Source organism: Microcaecilia unicolor, chromosome 3, assembly GCF_901765095.1.
Source record: "Microcaecilia unicolor chromosome 3, aMicUni1.1, whole genome shotgun sequence".
Lineage (NCBI taxonomy): Eukaryota > Metazoa > Chordata > Amphibia > Gymnophiona > Siphonopidae > Microcaecilia > Microcaecilia unicolor.
Window position 1 is genome coordinate 148,228,381 of NC_044033.1, and position 23,925 is coordinate 148,252,305.

At 42.6% G+C, this 23,925-nt stretch overlaps 2 protein-coding genes across 2 annotated transcripts in view; one reads left to right on the top strand and one right to left on the bottom strand.

The window, feature by feature from the left end:
* Positions 1-966: 966 nt before the first annotated feature.
* LOC115465750 (ubiquitin-40S ribosomal protein S27a-like) lies at positions 967-9,479 on the bottom strand. Its single transcript, XM_030196455.1, has 6 exons — positions 9,404-9,479; positions 9,249-9,313; positions 6,649-6,703; positions 3,922-4,007; positions 2,112-2,243; positions 967-1,163 (listed from the first exon to the last, which is right to left on the bottom strand). The coding sequence occupies exons 1-6, from the start codon at positions 9,462-9,464 to the stop codon at positions 1,014-1,016; spliced, it is 549 nt and encodes a 182-aa protein (XP_030052315.1). The 5' UTR covers positions 9,465-9,479; the 3' UTR covers positions 967-1,013.
* A 443-nt stretch (positions 9,480-9,922) lies between these two features.
* Positions 9,923-23,925, top strand: part of CLHC1 (clathrin heavy chain linker domain containing 1) — a 115,772-nt gene continuing 101,769 nt past the window's right edge. The window contains exons 1-2 of the mRNA XM_030196454.1: positions 9,923-10,044; positions 19,227-19,458. Of these exons, the coding sequence (XP_030052314.1) occupies positions 19,264-19,458 (195 nt within the window). The 5' untranslated portion in view covers positions 9,923-10,044; positions 19,227-19,263. The remainder of the gene's footprint in view (positions 10,045-19,226; positions 19,459-23,925) is intronic.

The window sequence follows — 23,925 nt, forward strand, 5'->3', positions numbered from 1 at the left end:
TGGGCCTATGTGTATGCACAGTTTATAGCCTCAAAGCAGCGGACAAGCTGTAATTTTCCCACTTCTGATTAATATCCAATACCTCTATTGCTTTACACACCATTGTTTGGCCTTACTATAAGGGGCATTGTTTACCTGCCCTACTCCAGAGCTAATGTCTAGCAACAAATACCATTTACTTCCAAAATGGAACTAAGAGTTGCCATCAAGCCCAGTATCCTGATCCAACAGGTGGCCAATCCAGGTCACAAGTACCTGGCAAGATCCCAAAACAGTAAAAGATTCCATAGTTTAATTGCAAATTGAGTGAGAAAATATTTTCTCCAATGTTTTAAATGTACTACTTAGTAGCTTCATTGCATGCCCCCTAGGCCTAGTAATTTTGGAGAGTATCCCTTTCAAGACACACACATACATATGCAAAAGCATAAAAGCAGGTCTGTACCCCCGGTTTTCACATTTTGAAGGTGATTTATTCTTTTAAGGGTGAAGACGTTTCTGCTATATAGCTATATTTCACTTCAGCTTAAGTGACACCACTTTGATCATGCAACTATCAGTGAAAATACTAAATTCATAAGCATTTAGAGGACATGCTTACAGCTGGTTAAAAGATTTTGCCATCTTACTTCCTCCCATGATTATGGACAGTAATTAAACCAGGCACTACTGTAGTAAAAGAAGTGGGCTCAAGACAGATCTTTCAAATACTGTGAAGTAAATGTTGGAGCAATTTTCAAGAAATGTTATCCATTTCTGCCATTTTGGCTCAATTAATGAAACCTTCCTCAGACATACAAGGGACATATATGCATGCCAAAGGATGCCTCTCCCAGCTTTGCTTTTCTTACAAAGAAGCAAGATCAGTTTTTGAATTGCTACTGCATCAAGAGTTTAGTGATGTGTTGATAGTGAAGATACTGAAATGTCACAAAATGAAGTGTAGCCTGCTTAGAAAAGAAAACTCCCAAACAGCTGGCTACATTTATAAAGCTGTTTTATTACAAATACATTTACTTGTCTTCTGGTTTGTTGAAGCAGTATGTCAGACAGCATTTGCCACAGTAATGCCTGTCAAAGTGGCTGGCCATGAAGACTCCAGCACCACACTCCTCGGCGGGGCACTCACGGCGCAGCCGATGGATCTTTCCATTCTCATCAACCTAAGACATAATAGAACAAAGGCAGAAAAAGAGTCAAAGAAAGCAGACTGCAGAGCACAAAAGGAGACAATGATATTTCATACTAGAATGTAAACCGCACTGAACCCTGGAAAGGGGATATTAGCAGTATACAAGAATTGATTTGATATTTTGGTCATCTGCTCCTGCCCTTTTTTTTCCAAATAATCCACTGATTTTAACATTTAACCCTAATCCAAAATGTTTAAAAGCCTCTCACCAACCTTTACCCTAGGTCCAAGGGCAGAGCTGTACTTAACCGGTTGGCAGCGATATTCACAGCACTAACTGCTTAAGTAAGCGGCTCAAAGTAGAACAGCAAAAAAGCCGTCCTAATATTAGCCACTGATCAAACCAGGCTCCAGCACTGAATAGCTGCTGATGCCTGGTTAACTTCCAGCTATGGCCCTTTCTCCATCCCACACTCCCCATATCTAACTTTCCCCTTCCCCTCAAAGGGACTGCGATAACCAGTCACTCCCCATTCACACCCTTCCTACCCTGCCCAGACCTATCTTTAGTACTGTTGGTGGTAAATGGGTCCAATGGGCAGAAGTGAGGCTTGCTCACTCACTGGCACCCTGAAAATGGCTGTTGTACGGTTGCTAAAGGTCACACCATCACCGATATCAAAAGGTAGTCCCAGGGGTGGAAAGAGAACCTACTTTGTCTTATGTGGATTCCGGCTGAATCTCATATGTGAGTTCTGGGGCATGCATAAACCTAATTAGCCCCAGATATTCAATGCTGGTGCTCAGACAAGGCTTAGCATCGAGCATCCAGGGCTACACCTTGGAAGAACAGCAGCAATTAGGAACTCTTATTTCTTCAGCATTCTGCCACTTTTTTACTCTTTGAGCTAAAAGTCTCAATTTTACAAGCTCAACAAAAAAAAAAAAAGCAGCCTTCAAGCTCTTAAAATTATTTTACCTTGTAATACTTGAGTACAGCAAGCTTCACCTTCTTTCTCTTATGCTTATTCTTCTTGGGAGTGGTGTAAGACTTCTTCTTCCTCTTCTTAGCACCACCACGAAGTCTCAGCACAAGATGGAGAGTGGACTCCTGCATAGAAAGGCCAAGCATTCAAACACCAAAATACTACACTCAACCAGCAAAACAATACTGCCCTCACATGCTTTAAGCTGCTGTAAGGTCACATTACAGAAAGGCCCATTATCATCTTATCCACTGGAGACTATGTAAACACTAACTCTGCTCTGCTAGAAAAACACTAAGGACCCGATGTTCAAACCTCCAGTACTGTACTGAACAGCACCTCAGAACTAATGTGGTGATCTTGCACACCTAGACAAAATTTAACAAGGCAACTACTACTATTAAAGTCTGAAAGGGGGGGGGGGGGGGGGAAAATCAAACTGGCCATACATCACACAGGATAAAAGATGCCAAACTCTGGCCTCAGCACTGGGACTAGTGATACTGGGAGCAACAGTGCAGACCCTTCAGGTGAACCCCCACACTCTTGATGCAGCTGGGAGTCTTGTGAGCCTGCTCGGGCCCACTGGAGATACACCACAGAAACCAAACAAAAAAAATTAAAGTAGATTTGCTACAAATCAGGATGACCCTAAAGATACTGCTATTTTTATACTACAGCCCCTACATTTAAAATAAAAAAAATAAAAAAAGACTTTGCAAAACAGAGAATGCCAAAAAAACTGGAAGAGGACACAACAGATACTTTTTTTTACCTGAACTGTGAGCACAAAAAAAACAAAACCCAACTGTTTAACAGCTTAGTTGGATAGTCCCCTCCCCCAACCATATGATAACTTTTGAGTATTAGGGACTAAATGGAAACAATTCCAGTTAAGCTGAAGCATGGGTTTAATGTAATTACAGTACTCAAAAATACATAAAGTCCTGCTTTGAAAACTTATTTTTCCTGCCACTTGCCAAAGCTGCGCCTATCATAGTTATTAAAAAAATGGCCCTCCAGGATGTGCCAAAAAACACCATAGAATACATACAAGACTTAAGCAAAAACTACATAGCAAATCCATGTTAACTGATAGCATGTGTACTATAGGAAAATAACTTCTCATTTATTAGATATGTGTTGCTGTATGATCCTCAAATATGTCCGCTTTTCCTTTGGTTTCCCCTCCATCCCACAACACACTTTTTTTTTTTAACTGCTTCAGGTCTAATACCATGCAGATTACTATAAAGAGATGGCAGGCTGAAAAGATTGAGAGTAAACAGCAAATTCAACAGCAACCCCTTGGAACCCAAAACTGGTATTTTCGGTATGAAAATTCTGCCATGCTGCAACTTGTGCGATACATTTAACTACCCAAATGCTATAGGCTTTGAGAAGGATCAAATACATTAAGGCTGTATTGGTCAAAAGGACCATGCACTTCTTACAGTATTTGTAATTGACTTGCTATACTTCTGTTTAATGTATAGAAGTGGACCAAAAAGAGTCTGCAATCTTCCATTAATCTAAATTTTCTTCTGGCAGGGTTTACGGTCAAAATTCCTCAGCTCTAATGAAATCTAAACTCAGAGTGCCTGGCACATTCTTTTCTAGTATTGTTCAGAAGTTTGATGGAAAGTGTTCTTAAATTTTCATGTGCCTTCTAATAAACTCAATCACACCACTATAGTACAATGAAAAATACTTATACACTGCAAATACTAAGAGAGACTCCACAGAAGAAATTGTGCGCTGTTGAAAAATGTTATAAGTTGTCCCTGAGGTATCTGAACACACCTTCTGAATGTTGTAGTCTGACAGAGTGCGACCATCTTCTAGCTGCTTGCCAGCAAAAATCAGTCGTTGTTGATCAGGAGGAATGCCTGAAGTGGGGATGAAAAAAAATCCAAAACATAGTATTTTAAATGTTGTGAGAAAAGTGGCAGTCCAAACAGAATTTTATTTCATCATAGCTTCAGCCTATGAAAGAGGCTTAGAATGACAAAAAAAAATTAAGTACTGCACTTTCTTCCAGATACAAACAGAAACATTAAAACAGGTTTTCAAATACAATTGATGGCTATCTAAAAGCATGTTTAGTTACAAGGAAATTAAGGATAAGTATTATATTTTTAGTGACGCTGTGAGGACTAGACAGCTCAGGGAAATGGTTACATATCCTTTCATAGGATATTTCTTCAGGTTTTGTGTGTGTGTGTGTGTGCTTGTGATGCTTTATTACTCATTTACATATTATATACAGGTACTTATTTGTACCTGGGGCAATGGAGGGTTAAGTAACTTGCCCAGAGTCACAAGGAGCTGCCTGTGCCTGCAGTGGGAATTGAACCCAGTTTCCCAGGACCAAAGTCCACCACGCTAACCACTAGGCCACTCCTCCACAATAAAGGGACACATTGGAAGATGAAACAAAAGTACAATCATATAACACCCTGTTATAAGCATATATCAATCCCCCCTCTGAACCCAGGCACCATCCCCTAATCAGAGTGGCATGCTACAGATCCATAATGCCTTGGACAGTAAGGAAGAATCTCTTTATGTCTGTATATTAAACTATAACCACCTTTAAACACCTTATAACATTTATATAAATGAAGACTGAAAAAAAAAAATAGCCATGGTCTAACAGTCATCCAGTGCCTTAAAACTGTATTTGACTGTAACAAGACATCAAGGAAATCTTCAACGAAATTAACCAAAGCCTATACATCATGAACACCTGGGCAGACGCATTTTGTCTGAAACTGAATGCAGAAAAGACTCAATGCCTGATACTCACTTCCCAATACAACACGAAGGAATTTACCGCTATAAATACACCAAAACTAAACCTCCCAATCTCAGAAACGTTAAAAATCCTTGGAGTTACTATCGATCGCCACCTAACGCTCGAAACCCACGCAAACAACACAACCAAAAAGATGTTCTACTGCATGTGGAAACTGAAAAGATTAAGATCATTCTTCCCAAGATCCGTTTTTCGCAGGCTAGTGCAATCCCTCGTACTCAGTCATCTGGATTACTGCAACTCGCTGTACGCAGGCTGCAAAGAGCAAATCCTGAGGAAACTTCAGACAGCCCAGAATACAGCAGCCAGACTCATCTTTGGAAAACCAAAATATGAAAGTGCAAAACCCTTACAAGAGAAGTTACACTGGCTCCCACTTAAGGAATGCATTACTTTTAAAGTATGCACATTAGTCCACAAAATTATCCACGGCGAAGCCCCAGCCTACATGACTGAGTTAATTGACTTACCACCCAGAAACGCCAAAAGATCATCACGAACCTTCCTCAACCTACACTTCCCTAACTGCAAGGGCCTGAAATACAAGATGCTACACACGTCAACCTTTTCCTACATGAGCACGCAGTACTGGAACACACTTCCGCGCAACCTGAAAACGATTCACGAACAAACCAACTTCCGCAAATTACTGAAAACACATCTTTTTGATAAAATCTACGTAAAGAACCAAAACATATACAATCCACACTCACTGCTCCGTTATACATCAACACATCCACCTAAGAATTCTCAATCTTGAAATCACACCACACTCATACCTTTAATCAAAGAAAATGTATACCATAGGCTATTCGTTTTTTATATGCTATATATTGTCCTCAGAATCTCTAGTTTCTCGTTGTTTTCCTTTCAATGTTTCTATGTTCTTTTCCATTGATATATTCCTTAACGATACTTTGATTTGATTTGTTTTGTATAACTCTTCACAATGTAATCCATAACCGAATTGTAACAAAATGTAATTTCCATTATTCATAATGTATTGTAAGCCACTTTGAGCCCGCAAAAAGGTGGGAAAATGTGGGATACAAATGCAATAAATAAATAAAAATAAACAATTAGTCTCTCATACTTAGCAGCATTTCTGTAGATCACAAAATCTGTCCATGTTTATACAATCTTTGTAGTTCTCAGTTCTTGTTGTGTCCGGAACTTAGTGGTATCGAGATTTAGGAGCCGTTGTTATGTTTGGGTATAAGGAGGAGAAACTTTTGCTTTGAATCTGTTGTGGAATACAATAGTGATCAACTTACGGACTAAGTTCCAGACACAACAAGAACTGAGAACTACAAAGACTGTATAAACATGGACAGATGAATATGACGGTATTTTGTGATCTACAGGAATGCTGCTAATGATGTTGTGGATGCAATGAATTACTGTGAATTACAAAAATGCCGCTAATGATAATAATTATTTAATGAAGTTTGTAGTTTTATGAAAATACCAACACCAGGGCACTAGAGATAGATATGTAGAGATATTTGTGGAATTTTAGTGATATGGATTTGGAAAAGGTATGAATGATTGAGTGAATGTGTTGGGGATTTCTAATAATGTGTAATAAGATGCTATATTTGAATATTTAATAAAGATTTGTATAATAAGCAATGGTTGATGTAATTAGTACATACTTAGTAAGCAAATATTTAAACAAAAATTGATAATGTAAGTTGGACAAAAGAACTTGCCTTCTTTATCCTGTATCTTAGCTTTGACATTTTCAATAGTATCTGAACACTCGACCTGAAAGATACAAAAAAAAAAAAAAAAAAAGACTTAATTAAGCCTTAATATAACCCTACTGGAAGTCCTTCCTACACTAAAACATAAAAACAGTAGAACAAAACATGTGTAATTATCCTGCTTGCATCTGCTACATTCCATGAATTAAACCAACATTAAGGTGCCCAAACTAAATATATAATGAAATGACCAGAACCATGCCAGTACTAAAACAAAACACTCTCAATCCTATTTACTACTTGGCACAGTACATTAGTTAATACTTGTCACTCAATTAAGCATCACTATAGAAAACTAAAAAGCGGGGGAGTCGGAGAAACTAAACAAATTCTCTGTAACCTTGGAGGATGTAATGGGTCAGTTCAGCAAGCTGAAGAGTAGTAAATCACCGGGACCTGATGGTATTCATCCCAGAGTATTAATAGAACTAAAAAATGAACTTGCGGAGCTACTGTTAGAAATATGCAATCTGTCCCTAAAATCGAGTGTAGTACCGGAAGACTGGAGGGTAGCCAATGTTACTCCGATTTTTAAGAAGGGTTCCAGAGGAGATCCGGGAAATTATAGACCGGTGAGTCTGACGTCGGTGCCGGGCAAGATGGTGGAGGCTATTATTAAGAATAAAATTGCAGAGCATATACAAAAACATGGACTGATGAGACAAAGTCAGCACGGATTTAGTGAAGGGAAGTCTTGCCTCACCAATCTAATGCATTTTTTTGAGGGGGTAAGCAAACATGTGGACAATGGGGAGCCGGTTGATATTGTATATCTGGATTTTCAGAAGGCGTTTGACAAAGTGCCGCACGAAAGACTCCTGAAGAAATTGCAGAGTCATGGAATCGGAGGTAGGGTATTATTATGGATTAAGAACTGGTTGAAAGATAGGAAGCAGAGAGTAGGATTGCGTGGCCAGTATTCTCAGTGGAGGAGGGTAGTTAGTGGGGTCCCGCAGGGGTCTGTGCTGGGTCCGTTGCTTTTTAATGTATTTATAAATGACCTAGAGATGGGAATAACTAGTGAGGTAATTAAATTCGCCGATGACACAAAATTATTCAGGGTCGTCAAGTCGCAGGAGGAATGTGAACAATTACAGGAGGACCTTGCGAGACTGGGAGAATGGGCGTGCAAGTGGCAGATGAAGTTCAATGTTGACAAGTGCAAAGTGATGCATGTGGGTAAGAGGAACCCGAATTATAGCTACGTCTTGCAAGGTTCCGCGTTAGGAGTTACAGATCAAGAAAGGGATCTGGGTGTCGTCGTCGATGATACGCTGAAACCTTCTGCTCAGTGTGCTGCTGCGGCTAGGAAAGCGAATAGAATGTTGGGTGTTATTAGGAAGGGTATGGAGTCCAGGTGTGCGGATGTTATAATGCCGTTGTATCGCTCCATGGTGCGACCGCACCTGGAGTATTGTGTTCAGTACTGGTCTCCGTATCTCAAAAAAGATATAGTAGAATTGGAAAAGGTACAGCGAAGGGCGACGAAAATGATAGTGGGGATGGGACGACTTTCCTATGAAGAGAGGCTGAGAAGGCTAGGGCTTTTCAGCTTGGAGAAGAGACGGCTGAGGGGAGATATGATAGAAGTGTATAAATAATGAGTGGAATGGATCGGGTGGATGTGAAGCGACTGTTCACGCTATCCAAAAATACTAGGACTAGAGGGCATGAGTTGAAGCTACAGTGTGGTAAATTTAAAACGAATCGGAGAAAATTTTTCTTCACCCAACGTGTAATTAGACTCTGGAATTCGTTGCCGGAGAACGTGGTACGGGCGGTTAGCTTGACGGAGTTTAAAAAGGGGTTAAATAGATTCCTAAAGGACAAGTCCATAGACCGCTATTAAATGGACTTGGAAAAATTCCGCATTTTTAGGTATAACTTGTCTGGAATGTTTTTACGTTTGGGGAGCGTGCCAGGTGCCCTTGACCTGGATTGGCCACTGTCGGTGACAGGATGCTGGGCTAGATGGACCTTTGGTCTTTCCCAGTATGGCACTACTTATGTACTTCTCTTCTGATAGGGCGACACACAGTCAAAAAGTTTGAAAACGAATTGGAAAATGGCCGATCTCATTATATACTTTATACAATTACAGTTTAATCACACAGTACCTAACGCCGATTGTAATCCACCCTCCAGAAGCAAATGCTTTTAAACACACGAACTACTACTACTAAACATTTCTAGAGCGCTACTACTACATGACAACTTATTTCTCTCAAGGAAAACATCGCTCTAGTCAGCATTTCTTTTAAAACGTGGCCAGAAAAAGCTTTAGCAAGAGTCTGAATTAGGATAGTGTGGGTGGGAGGCCGGCTTCTCCTCAACGAGAGCACGCGGGCCTGGCGCCGATCGGGCTCCACTAGCTGAAGCACAAGGCCCCCGACCAAACCGGGAACGGCCACGTGGCACAGGGCGGAGGCAGCAGCAACAAGCCGGTGTGCGGCCCCGAGTCCCCGTACAAGTTATAACCACCTCACCAACCCGGTCTCCCATGCACAGGCCAAAGCCAGCCGCTGCTGCTACCTTCCTCCGCTCACCTCGAGAGTGATAGTCTTGCCCGTTAGGGTCTTCACGAAGATCTGCATCCTGCCGCCGAATCCACCTGCAGGGGCACAAGCCAGAAAACGCACGTTAGAGCCTAAACGAGGATATAATAACGAAAGCCGAGCTAAGACCGTACCACCACACTCACCTTCTACTATGGCGGACCGGGAGAAAGAGGTCCTTCCTTCCACCGCACGGGGTTTTCCCATCAACTGTTCAAGGGGGAGGGCTGTCTAACTTACTGCCGGCTCGGGGAGCACACGCTTTATCAAATTTAAAGTGTGCACAGTCGACTTCTGCACGTGTAAGATCATGTAAGTGGTCAAATAGCTTTAAAAAATAGTGTTAAAATACATAAATAATATTGTTTATTCCCGTCACACTAGACTTGTGCATTATGGGATTTGTAGTTTGTTGGCTAACTTCATGACTGTCCTTATCAGTCAACTCTTTATTTAAGTATTTTTGTACACACTATACCTCTTTGCAACTTGAAACATTTTAATGAACTAACTTTACCCTGTACTTTACCCAGCGGGTCTCATTTTTTTTATTCCAGCAGACGCGCAGGGGAGAAACCGAACTACGTTTCCCAAAATGCAACCAACTTCCGATACGGTGAAAAGCCATTTCCTTAACAACCACTTTAGTAACCATTAACAATTATTATAAAACCTGCATGCGGAATAATGTGACAGACTTTAAAACAAACAAACCTGGAAAATAGCTTTGTTTTTACTTCCGAAGATACTCAAACTAATTGAAACTTCAGTCTGTCAGATTAAATCGGTAAGTGTGAGCGAAGGCGACTGACGTCACTTACATCGCTTATTGCTAGGCTCCGAGTACAAATGGAAATACAGTGTTAATGTAACATTTTTTGACTGGCTTTTCGGATTCTGTATTATTTTAATTAATAGAAATAAAAAACAATACAAGATAAAATGATACCAGAACCAACCAATATTGATCCCTTCTGATTTGATTATTTTATCATATTATCATTATTGAACATTGCCTTTTTTCCTACTCTCATTTGTATATGTATTATCATTTTATTTACCCTACCTACCTGTTATTCTTGTACGTTAATTGGAACAATATGCTGAACCTCTGACTCTGTTAATGGTGATGCCATTGCTATATAATGTAAGCCACATTGAGTCAGCAAATAGGTGGGAAAATGTGGGATACAAATACAGCAAATAAATAAATACCCATTTATTGGGCTAACAGTACATTTCTTGACTAGCTTTTGAAGGCAATGCCTCCTTCGGATCAGAAAGAAGGTATTGCACTCGAAAGTTAGTCAAAATGTATTAAGTTAGGCTAATACTGGCTACTAAACAAACTGACTTACCTTTTCAAAGTTAGGCTGGGATTTGGCTTTCCTTTAGAAACATACTTTAAAAAACCTGGTTATTTATCCAATTTTTCTCTTGACTGATTTATTAAAATTTGAAGAAAAAAAGCAGCTCTGTTTTACATATCAAAGCAGTGCATAAAATTCTCAGTCCACTACTGGCCACACTTTTTTTTTTTTTTTTTTTTAATATCATGAAAGGGTGTTGGGTGGTTTAGGAAAACCTTTAGTCTTGCCCCACCTCCAATTAACTTTTGGGCCCATGATCATCCCAACGCCACCCCTCCTACTGTAACCTGGGCAAATGGGCTGTTTGAAAACTGCCCACCCTTCCTGCTGGTGAAAAGTACCTTCTGGGTTTTTGTTTTTAGTTTGTGTGTTTGGTCAGACCTATTGTTTAGCTTTGCTTCCTTTCCAGAAATGTCTGCTCTAAGCAGTGTTCAAGACCTCCTTAATATTTGGGCTCACCCTTTTAAGGTGTTGTATTTTAGGCAACAATATGCATTATTTTTATTTGTTTGAAATTTGACCTGGGGAGATTAAAATGAATAGTTAAAAATAAATGTTGATATTTGTTAGCATAAATAGTGAAAGTACAGAAAGACCAGTTGGCGCATCCAGTCTGTCTAATTATTTCTGTCTACATTTCAAGGATAAATCCTAGCTGGCAGCCCTATTGTGTGATTTATTGTTGGATAATACACCTTAACCAAGTATTATTTCTTACTACTACTATTATTACTTATTATTTCTATAGAGCTATTAGACGTACACAGCGCTGTACACTTGAACATGAAGAGACAGTTCTTGCTTGAAAGAGCTTGTAATCTGATTGGGACAGACAAACAGGACAAATAAGGGATAAGGGAATTTCTAAGGTGGGAATGATAAAACAGACATGGGTACTGTACTAGTAAATAGGGGTTTAGGTGTAAAAGCAGCATCAAAAAGGCTTTTTGTCTAGATTTGAAGACGGCCAGAGAGCAAGCTTGGTGTACTGGCTCTGGAAGTCTATTCCAGGCGTATGGTGCAGCAAGGTAAAAGGAGCGGAGTCTGGTGTTGGCAGTGGAGGAGAAGGGTACAGATAAGAGAGATTTTACCCAATGAATGGAGTTTCTGGGGAGGAATGTAGGGAGAGATAAGAGTGGAGAGGTAGTGAGGAGCTGCAGAGTGAATGCACTTGTAAGTCAATAAGAGGAGTTTGAACTGTATGCGGAAATGGATAGGGAACCAATTAAGTGACTTGAGGAGAGGGCTAATATTGAGCATGGCAACACTGGCGGAATATAAGTTATGCAGCAGAATTTTTAATAGATTGGCTTAGTGGGAGACCTGTGAGAAGCAAGTTGCAGTAGTCTAAGCGAGAGGTGATAAGTGTGTGGATAAGGGTTTTGGTAGTGTGCTCAGAAAGGAAAGGACACATTTTGGTGATAGTATAGAGAAAGAAATGACAGATTTTAGCAGTCTGTTGGATATATGCAAAGAAAGAGAGAGAAGAGTTAAAGATAACCTCAAGGTTATGAGCTGATGAGACAGGGAGGATGAGCATATTATCCACAAAGACAGAGAATGGGGGAAGAGGAGAGGTGGGTTTAGGAGGAACGATAAGAAGGTCATGTTTAGTTTCAGATGGCAGTGAGACATCCAGGCATCAATGTCAGACAGGCAGGCTGATACTTGGGCCTGGATCCCTGCTGAAATTTCTGGTGTGGAGAGGTAGATCTAGGAGTCATCAGCATAAAGATGATACTGAAAACCATGGGATGAGATCAAAGCACCAAGGGAAGAAGTATAAATGGAGAAAAGAAAAGGTCCCAAGACAGAGTCCTGAGGTATACCAACTGATAGTGGGGTAGAAGTGGAGGAGGAACCACCAGAGTATACAATAAAAGTGGGATGAGGGAGATAAGAAGAAAACCAAGAAAGAACAGAGCCCTGAAATCCAAGTGAGGACAGCGTATCCAGGAGTAGACGGTGATCAACAGTGTCAAAAGCAGCAGATAGATTGAGAAGGATGAGGATAGAATAGAGACCTTTGGTTCTGGCCAGGAACAGGTCAATGAAGATTTTAGCAAGGACTGTTTCAGTTAAATGAAGAGGGTGAATCAAGATTGAAGTGGATCAAAAATAACTTGAGATGAAAGAAAGTCAAGACAACGGCAGTGAACAGCACATTCAAGTATCTTGGATAGGAAAGGGGGCAATAGTTGGAAGGACAGGTTGGGTCCAGTGAAGGTTTTTTTGAGAAGTGGTGTAACTACGGCATGTTTGACGGCATCAGGAACCATTGCAGTGGAAAGTGAAAGACTGAGGATATGACAGAAGGGATGATAATAGTAGAGATAGTGCTGAGTGGGAATAAGATCAGAGGAACAGGTAGTTTGAAGGAGGAAAGAAAATGTGCAGCTTCCTCTTCAGTGATTTCAGAAAAAGAAGCAGGGGTTGAAGTGTTGAGAGAATGGACTGAGGGAAGGAGAGGTGGAGGTGACTTGGTTGAGATTTCAAGGTTAATCTTGTGAACCTTATCATGAAAGTTCTCAGCCAGAGTCTAGGGAGAAAGTGATGGGGGAGTTGGAGGTGAAGGTAGTGGATTCTAGAGGTCAGCCAAGGCTGGGGTTTGGTATGCCTTAAAGAACTGGGAATAGGAGGAGCAACAGTATCCAGAGCAGAGGAGAGAATAGTATTATAGGAAGAGACAGCCTATTAATAGATTTGGATAACATAGTGGTTAACGAGAGGTCAGAAACACTGGAGGACAGAGCAGAATAGTCATTAGCCTGAAGATTCCTAAATGTATTGGTGGAGATTGAACCAGAGGGGAAGAGCTGAGGCGCAGAAACTGGAGAGTGAGCAGTTAGAGAAGAAGATAGGATCAAAACAGTGGCAATTCTGGTGAGTAGGGGTAGTGGAGCACAGTTGAAGGTTGAAAGAGTTAGCTAAAGTGAGAAACAGAAAAATAAGAGTCAGAGGGATCATTAGCATGAATGTTAAAATCCCCAAGAATGAGGGAAGGAGATGAAAGTTCAAGAAATAAGGAAAGCCAGGAGTCAGAGAGGGGGATAATCGAACGGGGGCGCCCATCTCTAAGGATGGCCCTGTAAAGGGACGGGGCAACCCGTATTATCGAAACAAGATGGACGTCCATCTTTCGTTTTGATAATACGGTCGGGGACACCCAAATCATGAAATTTAGGTCGACCTTAGAGATGGTCATCCCCGGTTTTCGGAGATAATGGAAAGCGAGGACGCCCATCTCAGAAATGACCAAATCCAAGCCATTTGATTGTGGGAGGAGCCAGCATTCGTAGTGCACTGGTCCCACTAACTGAATGGAAAAAGCCCTTCCCTTACCGATCCAGAAAGGACGGGCATGCATTAAGGACATTGCATGCAAATGAGCTGCTTGCTGTTAGCTCATTTGCACACGATTTCCTCCCTAAGGAGGGGAAGCGACGGCAGTTGAGGACATCCAAAATGTGGATGTTTCTGTGAGAAGGACATCCATGCCTTTGCTATGCCTCTGACACCCTCTTTAGTTTATTTGGATTTTGGATCACAAGTAGCAGTAGTGGGATTTGAACCAGCCACCTCTAGATTGCAAGACCAGTTCTCTAACCACCAGGACACTCTGCCACTCCTCCACTCTACTCCACTCCCTTGAAATTTGGCCGTCCCTGACGGGGGCAGTTGAGGACGTCCAAAATGTTTGAAAGAAGGACGTCCACGCCTTCAGTATGCCTCCGCTGACATACACATACCTCCCCCACCCCCCACCCCCCACCAGGGACCTACATACTGCCCCCCCCCCCTCACAGGGATGGCCAAATTTCAAGGGAGTGGGGTGGAGTGGAGGTGTGGCCTAGTGGTTAGAGCACTGGTCTTGCAATCCAGAGGTGGCCAGTTCAAATCCCCCTGCTGCTACTTGTGATCCCAAATCCACAAAGGCATGGATGTCCTTCTCACAGAAACATCCACATTTTGGACATCCTCAACTGCCGTCGCAGGGACGGAGGCATAGCGAAGGACATACTCTAAAAAAAAAAAAAAAAAAAAAAAAGACAAAAGTTTTTGAAGTTGTTTTTTTCGGGGTGGGAGGTGGTTAGTGACCACTGGGGAAATCAGGGGAGGTCATCCCCGATTCCCTCCGGTGGTCATCTGGTCAGTTCGGGCAGCTTTTTGATGCTTGGTCGTGAAAAAAAAAAAGACCAAGTAATGTCGGCCAAATGCTCGTCAGGGACGCCCTTCTTTTTTCCATTATCGGCCGAGGACGCCCATCTGTTAACCACGCCCCCGTCCCGCCTTCGGTACACTGGCAACATGCCCCCTTGAACTTTGGTCGTCCCCACGACGGAAAGCAGTTGAGGATGCCCAAAATAGGCTTTTGATTATGCAGATTTGGATGACCTTAGGAGAAGGACACCCATCTCCTGATTTGTGTCGGAAGATGGGCGCCCTTCTCCTTCAAAAATAAGAAGGAAAGTCATTGAGAAAGGAAGAAAGGGACTAATCAGGGGGGTCAATAAATGACTGCTACTTGGAGAGGTAGAATAGTGAATAGACAGATGGAGTGGACTTCAAAGGAAGAAAAGCAGTGAGACTAAGGTAGAAGAAGAGGTTGATATCTACAAGAGGGTGAGAGTAGTAGCCCGACACCACCAACAACTGGGCGAGAAGTATGGAAGAAAAGGTAACCTCCATGACACAGGTCCGCAGCTGAAGCAGAGTCTTCAGGGCAAAGCTAAGTCTCAGGACAAGCAGATGGAGAGTATGAGAGATAAAGAGGTCATGGATGTAGGAAAGTTTGTTGCAGACAGAGTGGGCATTCCACAGAGCACATGAGAAAGGCAGAAAAGAAGGGGAGAGGAGAGGAACAGAAATTAGATTGGAGACATCACTGTGTGACGTGTACAAATAGGATGAGAGCTGATGTGGAGGATCAGGATTGGGATTGATATCCCCAGAAGAGCAGGAGAGGGAGCAAGAGAGTACGGACTAGGTGAGGCATGACGACAGCGACGAAGATGAGATGTACTCAGACAGTGTGGAGATGGTTGAATGAAAAGAAAGAAATGTTGAAAGGTGAGAGCTGAGAAGAAGGGAGAAGGCAAAGGGGATGGTGAGATGATGAAAGCAGAAGGTGGGCAATATGTTCTTGCAGTATACAGTGGTTTCAGATGGAGAAAGAGATTGGGAAGGGAAAGTACCAAGAAGAGAAACTGTACTGGAGCCATAAGAAATAGCAGAGAGAAAATACAAGTAGTATAGGGAAGAGGCTTCCACATGCGGCACCTGGAGGCCCTGGGTTTCACCCCAGAGAAGGCTGTGAGGATATGTAGATGGGCTGCAAGTCCTCCACAGCACCTTCCTCACTGATTCTCTACCAGGGCAGATGAGGATACAAGATCTCATACTTCATCCAGCACCCTGGACCCTACCTTTACAAAGCTTTGTGAGAATCCAAACAGCTGCCAAAACTTGTAAAGCTTTTTTATGAACATTTGGGGGAAAATTATCAACGTGGGCTACAGTTAAAGGTTATTTTACTGTTAACCTGGGTTATTAGTAACTCTAGGTCTCATTGCATAAAATGGAACCTGTGGTAAAATAACTTGTCTTAATGGTAGTCAATGTTGATAACATCCTCCCTTAGCCTCATAGGTCCCCATGGCCTTGCCACCATCAGCCTAGTTGGATTCTGGGGCGTGACAGCCAGCCACTACCACCCAGCTTCTTCACCCTTTGTTTTGTCCTTGTCAACTGTCCTCCTGTTTCTACTCTTCAGGGAGTGAAGTCTGGGGTTTTTGCAATAGTACAATCTCTCGACTCCATTCCTGTCAGCTTTGTGAGTTCCTGTGCTGAGCAGTGATGCCGGGTGCGAGGGGTTCGGACCCGGATTCTGCTTGGCAGCCGAGCAACACCGAAGTTCACCTGTGGTGACCGCCGTTCCCCAGGGTTGAGCCCAGAGGTGTGGGCGGACGACAGGACTTACACTAAGAAACCAGAAGCGGGTGCTGCCAAGAGGGGTTAGCTGATGGAGAGCAGAGGGAGCAGATCCAGGAACAGGCCGCGGCTCACGGGTAGGTAGCAGATGAGAGAGTGGACCTGGTCCAGGCAATGTGTCACAGGCAGGCAGCAGACAAGAGTGGAGACCAAGTTCGGGCAACGTGTCACAGGCAGGCAGCAGGCAATAGAGAGTAGACCAGGTCCAGGCAGCGTCATACAGGCAGGCAGCAGGCAATAGAGAGTAGTCCAGGAACTAGCAAGGTCAGGAGCCAGAAATACAAACAAATACAGAGCAGAGAAACGCTTACCGATTAGAAGCCGAAGCAAAGCAGCTGAGGAGGAGTCTTCCTGAAATAGTGCTGGTGTCTGACGTCAACCGGGGCCAGCTGAGGAGCCGAGCAGTCAAAGGACCAATGGCAGTACGGGAGTGGGGAGCCAACCCCCGCGGAGCAAAGAGGTGTGGCCATGGCCCAGGGCAGACCGTGGAACGGAGCGCCGGAAGGACCGCGGCGTTCCCGGCACCAGGGAAGGGCGACAACATCGGCGTGGGTGCAGCGTCGCTGGAGGAGTGTTGGTTCAGCACCGTGCCGCCAAAGAGAGCTCTGGCTCCGCTATGACGGCGGGCGTTTCCGGTAGCCGAGACGTCCCACCGGACCGGAGGTAAGGGACGTGACACTACCACAGTCATAGTATGTTTCATTCCTGATACAGTGCCATAGGTCTAGTTGAGCTCTGATTTTTCCCTTCACTTCTCCACCACTAGGGATCCTCTGTACTTAATTCAAACATTCTTTGAATTCTGTTACTATTTTCACCTTCACCAACTCTATCTAGGGTTCTTAGAGCATCTCATCATGCTCCTCTTTCTGTTCCCTTATTAAGGTCTAGGAGGATAACAGTGACATGGCAGAGATTTTTTAGTTTTAATGCTAGTTGGATAACAATTATTTGGTATCCTATATAATAATTTGCACCTCCAACGTTCTGTCTGGATGCCTGGGTTCGTAACACAATTCCCATTGGTCCGCCCTCGCGTCTGAACGTAATGACGTCAGAGGGCGGATCAATGAGAGGAAAGGGAAGCCAGCACCAGCCAGCCACAGAACGTTGGAGGTGAGGATACAATCGCGGTAGTACTGCATAATTTAAAATATATTCCCCAATACCACGGTATTACTGCGGTAATGGTTACTGTGTCATTCTGTAATTTAAAACCATAGTTGAAAACATATTTTTATTAAATTGGCCTTTGCAACTTCACATTATTTTATGGTTACTGATCAAAAGTTCTATCTCCCACCTTCCCCCTCTCTTGTAACCAAGGATGACTGGTTCATTCCTATTTATTACTGGCATTCCTTTCCCGTTTTTATATATTGTTGTATTTTATTTTGTAAACTGCTTTGTCCTATTAATTAAAGCGTTATATGAAATACTAATAAACAGAAACTGCCCGAAAACTGGTCAGATCTGCAAAGCAGAACCCACAGATCACTGTAAACAACCTGCTGAAAAGTTAAGCTGACACTGAAGTAGTTGTACACCGGTCCACAGTACAGCTCTGCTTACATACGAATGGACTGCAGGTGAGAGTATTCATCAGCAGGGCTGGCCCAAGGGTATCTGATGCCCTAGGCAAATCTTTAGATGTACCCCCCCCCCCCCAAGGTAGTGTCCTGCATCTCTCTCCTTCACTACCCCCCCCCCCCCCCCCCCCCCCCCCATGGTGTTCAGCATCTCTCTCTTTCCTTATATCCTTGAAAGAATGATGGTTTTAGAATGGCCTTCATGGTTCCCAGTCTTGAATATTATTGTAAATCTGTAGGAGAATCACAAACGTGCAGGACATGCAGGGCAAGCTAAGAATATTTCTGAGCTACAAGAGCTCTGCAAGACAGAGTAGAAAATAGTTTTTTTTCTAGAAGTAAGAATAGGAAGACTCTTAGCTGCCTACAGGAGACGTTTGGAGTCTGCTGTCTCTACCAAAAGATGTGTTACAAAGCACTGAATAAAATGGCATCCCAACTTTTCCCATAGTCATTATTTTCTAAGTTTGAATCTGTAAAAATAAATTGCAAATAAATAGTAATTATGCATTAAAATTGCAGAAAGATATGAGTTTAAACTTCATACCAAGTAGAAGCTGTCTCTGCTTCAGTTCACTTAGGGTTTAATCTAAACATATAGTTTGATCAGAACTGCCTAAACTGTTGCCCACAACTATAAGTGAAATACTATTAACCAGTCTTTTGCAAATAGTAATAGGATAATAGGACAAGTACATTTCTGAGAGTACTTAGACTGGAAGTTATCAGTGTACTATAGAGAAAAATGTCTAATCAGCTGTGAAAGTTTCAGAAGGAAAACATTGTAGATGTGCCAATAATTTCTTATGAAGAGGCTCTTGCCAGCTGTGCTCCACTTTGAGATAATTTGTTTTGATGAGGTCATTTTAAAATGTGGTTGAGAGGACCTAGGAACCCCCTCCAGTTAAATTCATAACAATCAATTTAACTGGATGGCAAGATGGAGAATGAGAGTTTTTTGGTCATAATTATGTCTTAGATAGTTTACACTGTTTTAACAACCCCTCTTTTTCTTTTAGACTTCGACAGCATAAGAAATGAAAGTGTTGATCGTCCATGATGTCTTCCATTACTCCTGGATTAAATAAACATCAAGTTCTTCCTCCTATTTTTAATGATCGTGACAAAATTTTTTTTGGCCAAATTCAGAAATATATAAAAACAGAAACCGAACGATTGAGTTCTGCTGACGGTATGGATACTATGGATGCTGAGCAGAATTATCTGATGTATAGAAACGTATTTGATAAGGTAATGAATTAATATAGAAGAAAGACCCATGTAAAGAAGATTTCCTTCTATTTTGTGTTCACAAAACATCTTGCACATACCTGTTTGCCTGTTAATCATAAGGATGCCTAGTTAAATCCTGCCCTCCTTTGCTTTGCACAGTGCCAGCGAACAAGGAGAAAAGAATGCTCCATCTCGCACTTACCTATTGAGATCTCTGAAAAGGATAGCCAAAGAGATAGAGAAACATAGAAACATGTCAGCAGATAAAGACCAAATTGGTCCATCCAGTTTGTCCATCCACAGCATCTACTATCTCCTCCTCTCCCTAAGTGATCCCACGTGCCTTTCCCGTGCTTTCTTGAATTCAGATACAGTCCTTGTCTCCACCATCTCCACCGGGAGGCTATTACATGCATCCACCACCCTTTCCGTAAAAAAATATATTTCCTCAGATTACTTCTGAGCCTGTAACCTCTTAACTTCATCTTATGCCCTCTCATTCCGGAGTTTTCCTTCATTTGAAAAAGACTCACCTCCTGTACATTAATGCCATGGAGATATTTTAACATCCATATCATATCCCCTCTCTTCCACCTTTCTTCCAGAGTATACATATTGAGGTCTATAAGTCCGTCCCCATATGCTTTGTGACAGAGAACACGGACCAATTGGATAGCCGCCCTCTGGACCAACTCCATCCTGTTTATATTTTTTTGAAGGTGTAGTCTCAAGAATTGCACACAGTATTCTAAATGGGGCCTCACCAAAGACTTATACAAGGGTACTATCACCTCTTTATTTCTTGATGACCAATCCTCTCTCCCTGTGCACCCGAGTATCCTTCTAGCTTTGACTGTCATCTTTTCTTTCTGTTTGACCACCTTAAGATCAACAGATATGATCACCCCCAAGTCCCACTCTTCTTTTGTACATACAAGTACTTCACCCCCTATATTAAACCATTCCTTTGGATATTTGCAGCACATGTGCACTGCATTTTTTAGCCTTAAGTCTTAGTTGCCAATTTCTGGATAATTCTTCAAGCTTTGCTGGATCCCTCCTCTTGCTATCCACACCGTCTGGAGTGCCTACCCTAATACAGAAACAATACATACACAAAACGACAAAGAGGCTCATTTTCAAAGCACTTAGACTTACAAAGAGGGGCATAATCGAACGTCGCTGGCGAAATAGGTCGCCGGCGATCTATTTTGGCGGCGGCACAACAGCTGGCCAGAACTGTATTTTCGAAAAAGATGTCCGGCCATCTTTTTTTTCGATAATACGGTTTAGCCCGGCCAAATGCCAGAGTTCGCCGGGTTTGAGATCGCCGGTTTTGTTTTTCAGCGATAATGGAAAAAACTACCGGCCATCTCAAACCCAGCGAAATCCAAGGCATTTGGTCATGGGAGGAGCCAGCAATTGTAGTGCACTGGTCCCCCTGACATGCCAGGACACCAACCGGTCCCCTAGAGGTCACTTCTAAAAATGTTTAAAAAATACACAAATAGCTCCCAGGTGCATAGCTCCCTTACCTTGGGTGCTGAGCCCCCCAAATCCCCCCCAAACCCACTCCCCACAACTCTACACCATTACTTTAGCCCTTATGGGTGAAGGGGGGCACCTACATGTGGGTACAGTGGGTTTTTTTTTTGGGGGGGGGGTTGGAGGGCTCAACACTTACACTTGGGTGCTAACAGGTAGGGGGGGGGGGGGGATGGACCTGGGTCTGCCTGCCTGAAGTGCACTGCATCCATTAAAACCTGCTCCAGTGACTTGCATACTGCTGTCAGGGAGCTGGGTATGACATTTGAGGCTGGCATACAGGCTGGTAAAAAAAGGTTTTTATTTGTATTATTTTAGTGTGGGAGGGGGTTGGTGACCACTGGGGGACTACGGGGAGGTCATCCCCCATTCCCTCCGGTAGTCATCTGATCAGTTGGGGCACCTTTTTTAGGCTTGGTCATGAAAATAAAAGGACCAAGTAAATCCGGCGAAATACTGATGAACGCCGCTTTTTTTTTCCCATTATCCGCGAAAGCCGGCCATCTGGTAGCCACGCCCATGCCCCGCCTTCACTACGCCGCCGACACGCCCCCTTGAACTCTCGCCGGCGCAGCAACGGGAAAGCGGCGATGGTGTCAAAAAAGCCGCTTTCAATTATACCGATTTCAACGCTTTTGAGAGATCGCCTGCCATTTCCCGATTTATGTCGGAAGATTGCTGGCGATCACTTTCGAAAATAAGCCTGAAAGTTACATAGGTTACTATGGGGCTCATTTTTGAAAGAGAAAAACGTCTAAAAATTGTCATAAACCACCATTTGGACAGATTTCTTCTCAAAATGTCTAAATTGGTATTTTCGAAACCTGTTTTGCAGATGTCTGTCTATGCATTTCATCTGCAGTGCGTCCAAATTATAAGAGGGCGTGTCGAGGGCATTTTGAAGGCAGGATCAGGGTGTGCCTAACACTTGAATGTTTTATAGCCATAATGAAACAAAACCAAAACGTCTAGGGCGAAAACTTCTACGTTTTGGTTTAGACCTGTTTTTCTAATGAATAAGACACAAAAAGGTGCCCTAAATGGCCAGATGACCACTGGAAGGATTAAGGCATGATCATGAATTCCCCACTAGTTACTGTCCCCCTCCCTCACCCCTAAAAGTGACACTGGAAAGGGAAACTAGGCTCCCTGATAGCATCAGATATTATGGGCATTCTGGACACGGTAGCAAGCAGGTCTTAAGTGTAGCCTGGTGGTTAGTGTAGTGGACCGTAAACCAGTGTACCCAGGAAAAGGATGGATCCAAGATGGCCGCCTGAGCAGATGCACGGAACAGAGCTCCTGCTATCCACCGAAAACTGCTTCGATTGCGATCCTTTGGACCCGCTATGGGAAAGAGGAAGGGGAAATCTGGAGTGCCTACCTCCACGGGCAAGGTTGAACCCCCTCTTTTGAGGCAGATGACGTTGGAGGAGTCGGGACTCCGGACGCCGGGAGTTGGAGTGATCGCTTCGGGAGGTCCGGGAGAGCAAACAGACCAGAGCGCTGAGGGAGTTTCCTTGAGCCCTCCCTCGTTAACGGCCCCTTCAAGACCTGGAAGAGGAATGACGGGCGCGAGTGAACAGCACGCTGAGTCCGGAAGTTGGTCTCTAGCGGCTGTGTGTGGAGACCCCGCTGCCTCGTCAACGCCAGTGAGTTTGCCAGCTCAGACAGTTTTGCTGCCTGGAAGAAATCCTGACGAACCCTCCATAAGTCTTGGAATTTTAAAGAAACCTGGTACCGTTACAATGGAATCACTATGGGATGCAATACAAGGACTGAATTCCAACTTGCAACAAATGTCAGGTATTTTGTGTGGTGAAGTTGCGGATTTAAAGAAATCACAATCTGATTTGGTAATGAAAGTTGCAGAACAATCTATAAAAATGGAGTTTTTTGATAAAGAATTAAAAACGGTGAACTCTTTGACAAATGCATTGATAAAAGACACTAGCCTCCAACAACGTAAATTGGAATATTTAGAAAACCAGATTAGGGGGAATAACTTACGTTTTCTCAATTTTCCTAAATCCCCTCTTATTCCAGCGATAGATATGCTTAAAAAGTATTTCACTGAAGTACTAGGTATCCCTCTAGAGGGATACCCACCTATTACTAAAGCAATTTATATTTCAGGAATACGAGGGAAAGAATTGCCTCCTGACCCCCAATCTGGACTAAACTTAACAGAATTTCTAGAATCTTCACTAGAGGCTATAACTGAAAGAACTACTTTGCTGGTCACCTTCGCTCTACAACTAGATCGGAATAATATTTTCAAGCTTTATTTCCGCCACACTAATTCACCCTTCCTTGGCTCAAAAACTCAGGTTAAACTATATATTTTTTTGAACCAGAGAAGTTAAAAGAATTTATTGTATTAAAGGAACAATGTAGCAGCAGTCCTTGATAGCAAAGTGTTTAACCGGCTAGCGACACGCCTTACTCTGTCTGCTTGATTATATGAAGTAATTTATTTCTATATTAATGGGGTTTAGTTTGAATTTCCTTTCTTGGATCCACATTTTGAGGACTAATGGTTACAGATTTTTCTTGATATGATAATATGTATGAAAATTTTTCCTTTGTGTGAATTTATGTTAATTGCATAAATGTAAATGGAATAATTATAAATAAAAAAAATAAAAAAAAAAACAAAAAAAACCCAGTGTACCCAGGTTCAAATCCCACTTCAACTCTCTTTTTCTTTTATCTTTAAATTTTGAGCCCTCCAGAGCCAGAGATATACCTACTGTACCTAAATATTAAATATTATGCAAGGCTGAGGGCTATTGAGGTGGTGCATATTCAGGTACAGTAGGTGTGTTCCTGTCTCTGGAAGGCTCACCATTTAAAATAACAGAGTTGCAATGGAATATGAACCTGAGTGCTCTGGATTAAAGTCCACTGCACTGACCACTAGGCTGCTCCTCAGCTCTG

Bases quoted from the DNA above. Each gene is read 5' to 3' on its own strand.
- LOC115465750 (XM_030196455.1), bottom strand. From the start codon at position 9,464: ATGGGAAAACCCCGTGCGGTGGAAGGAAGGACCTCTTTCTCCCGGTCC. The intron at 2,244-3,921 runs GTGTGTTCAGAT...CTTTCTATGCAG, and splicing joins CAGACTACAACATTCAGAAG to GAGTCCACTCTCCATCTTGT. The intron at 1,164-2,111 runs GTAAAATAATTT...ATTATGTCTTAG, and splicing joins CTGTACTCAAGTATTACAAG to GTTGATGAGAATGGAAAGAT.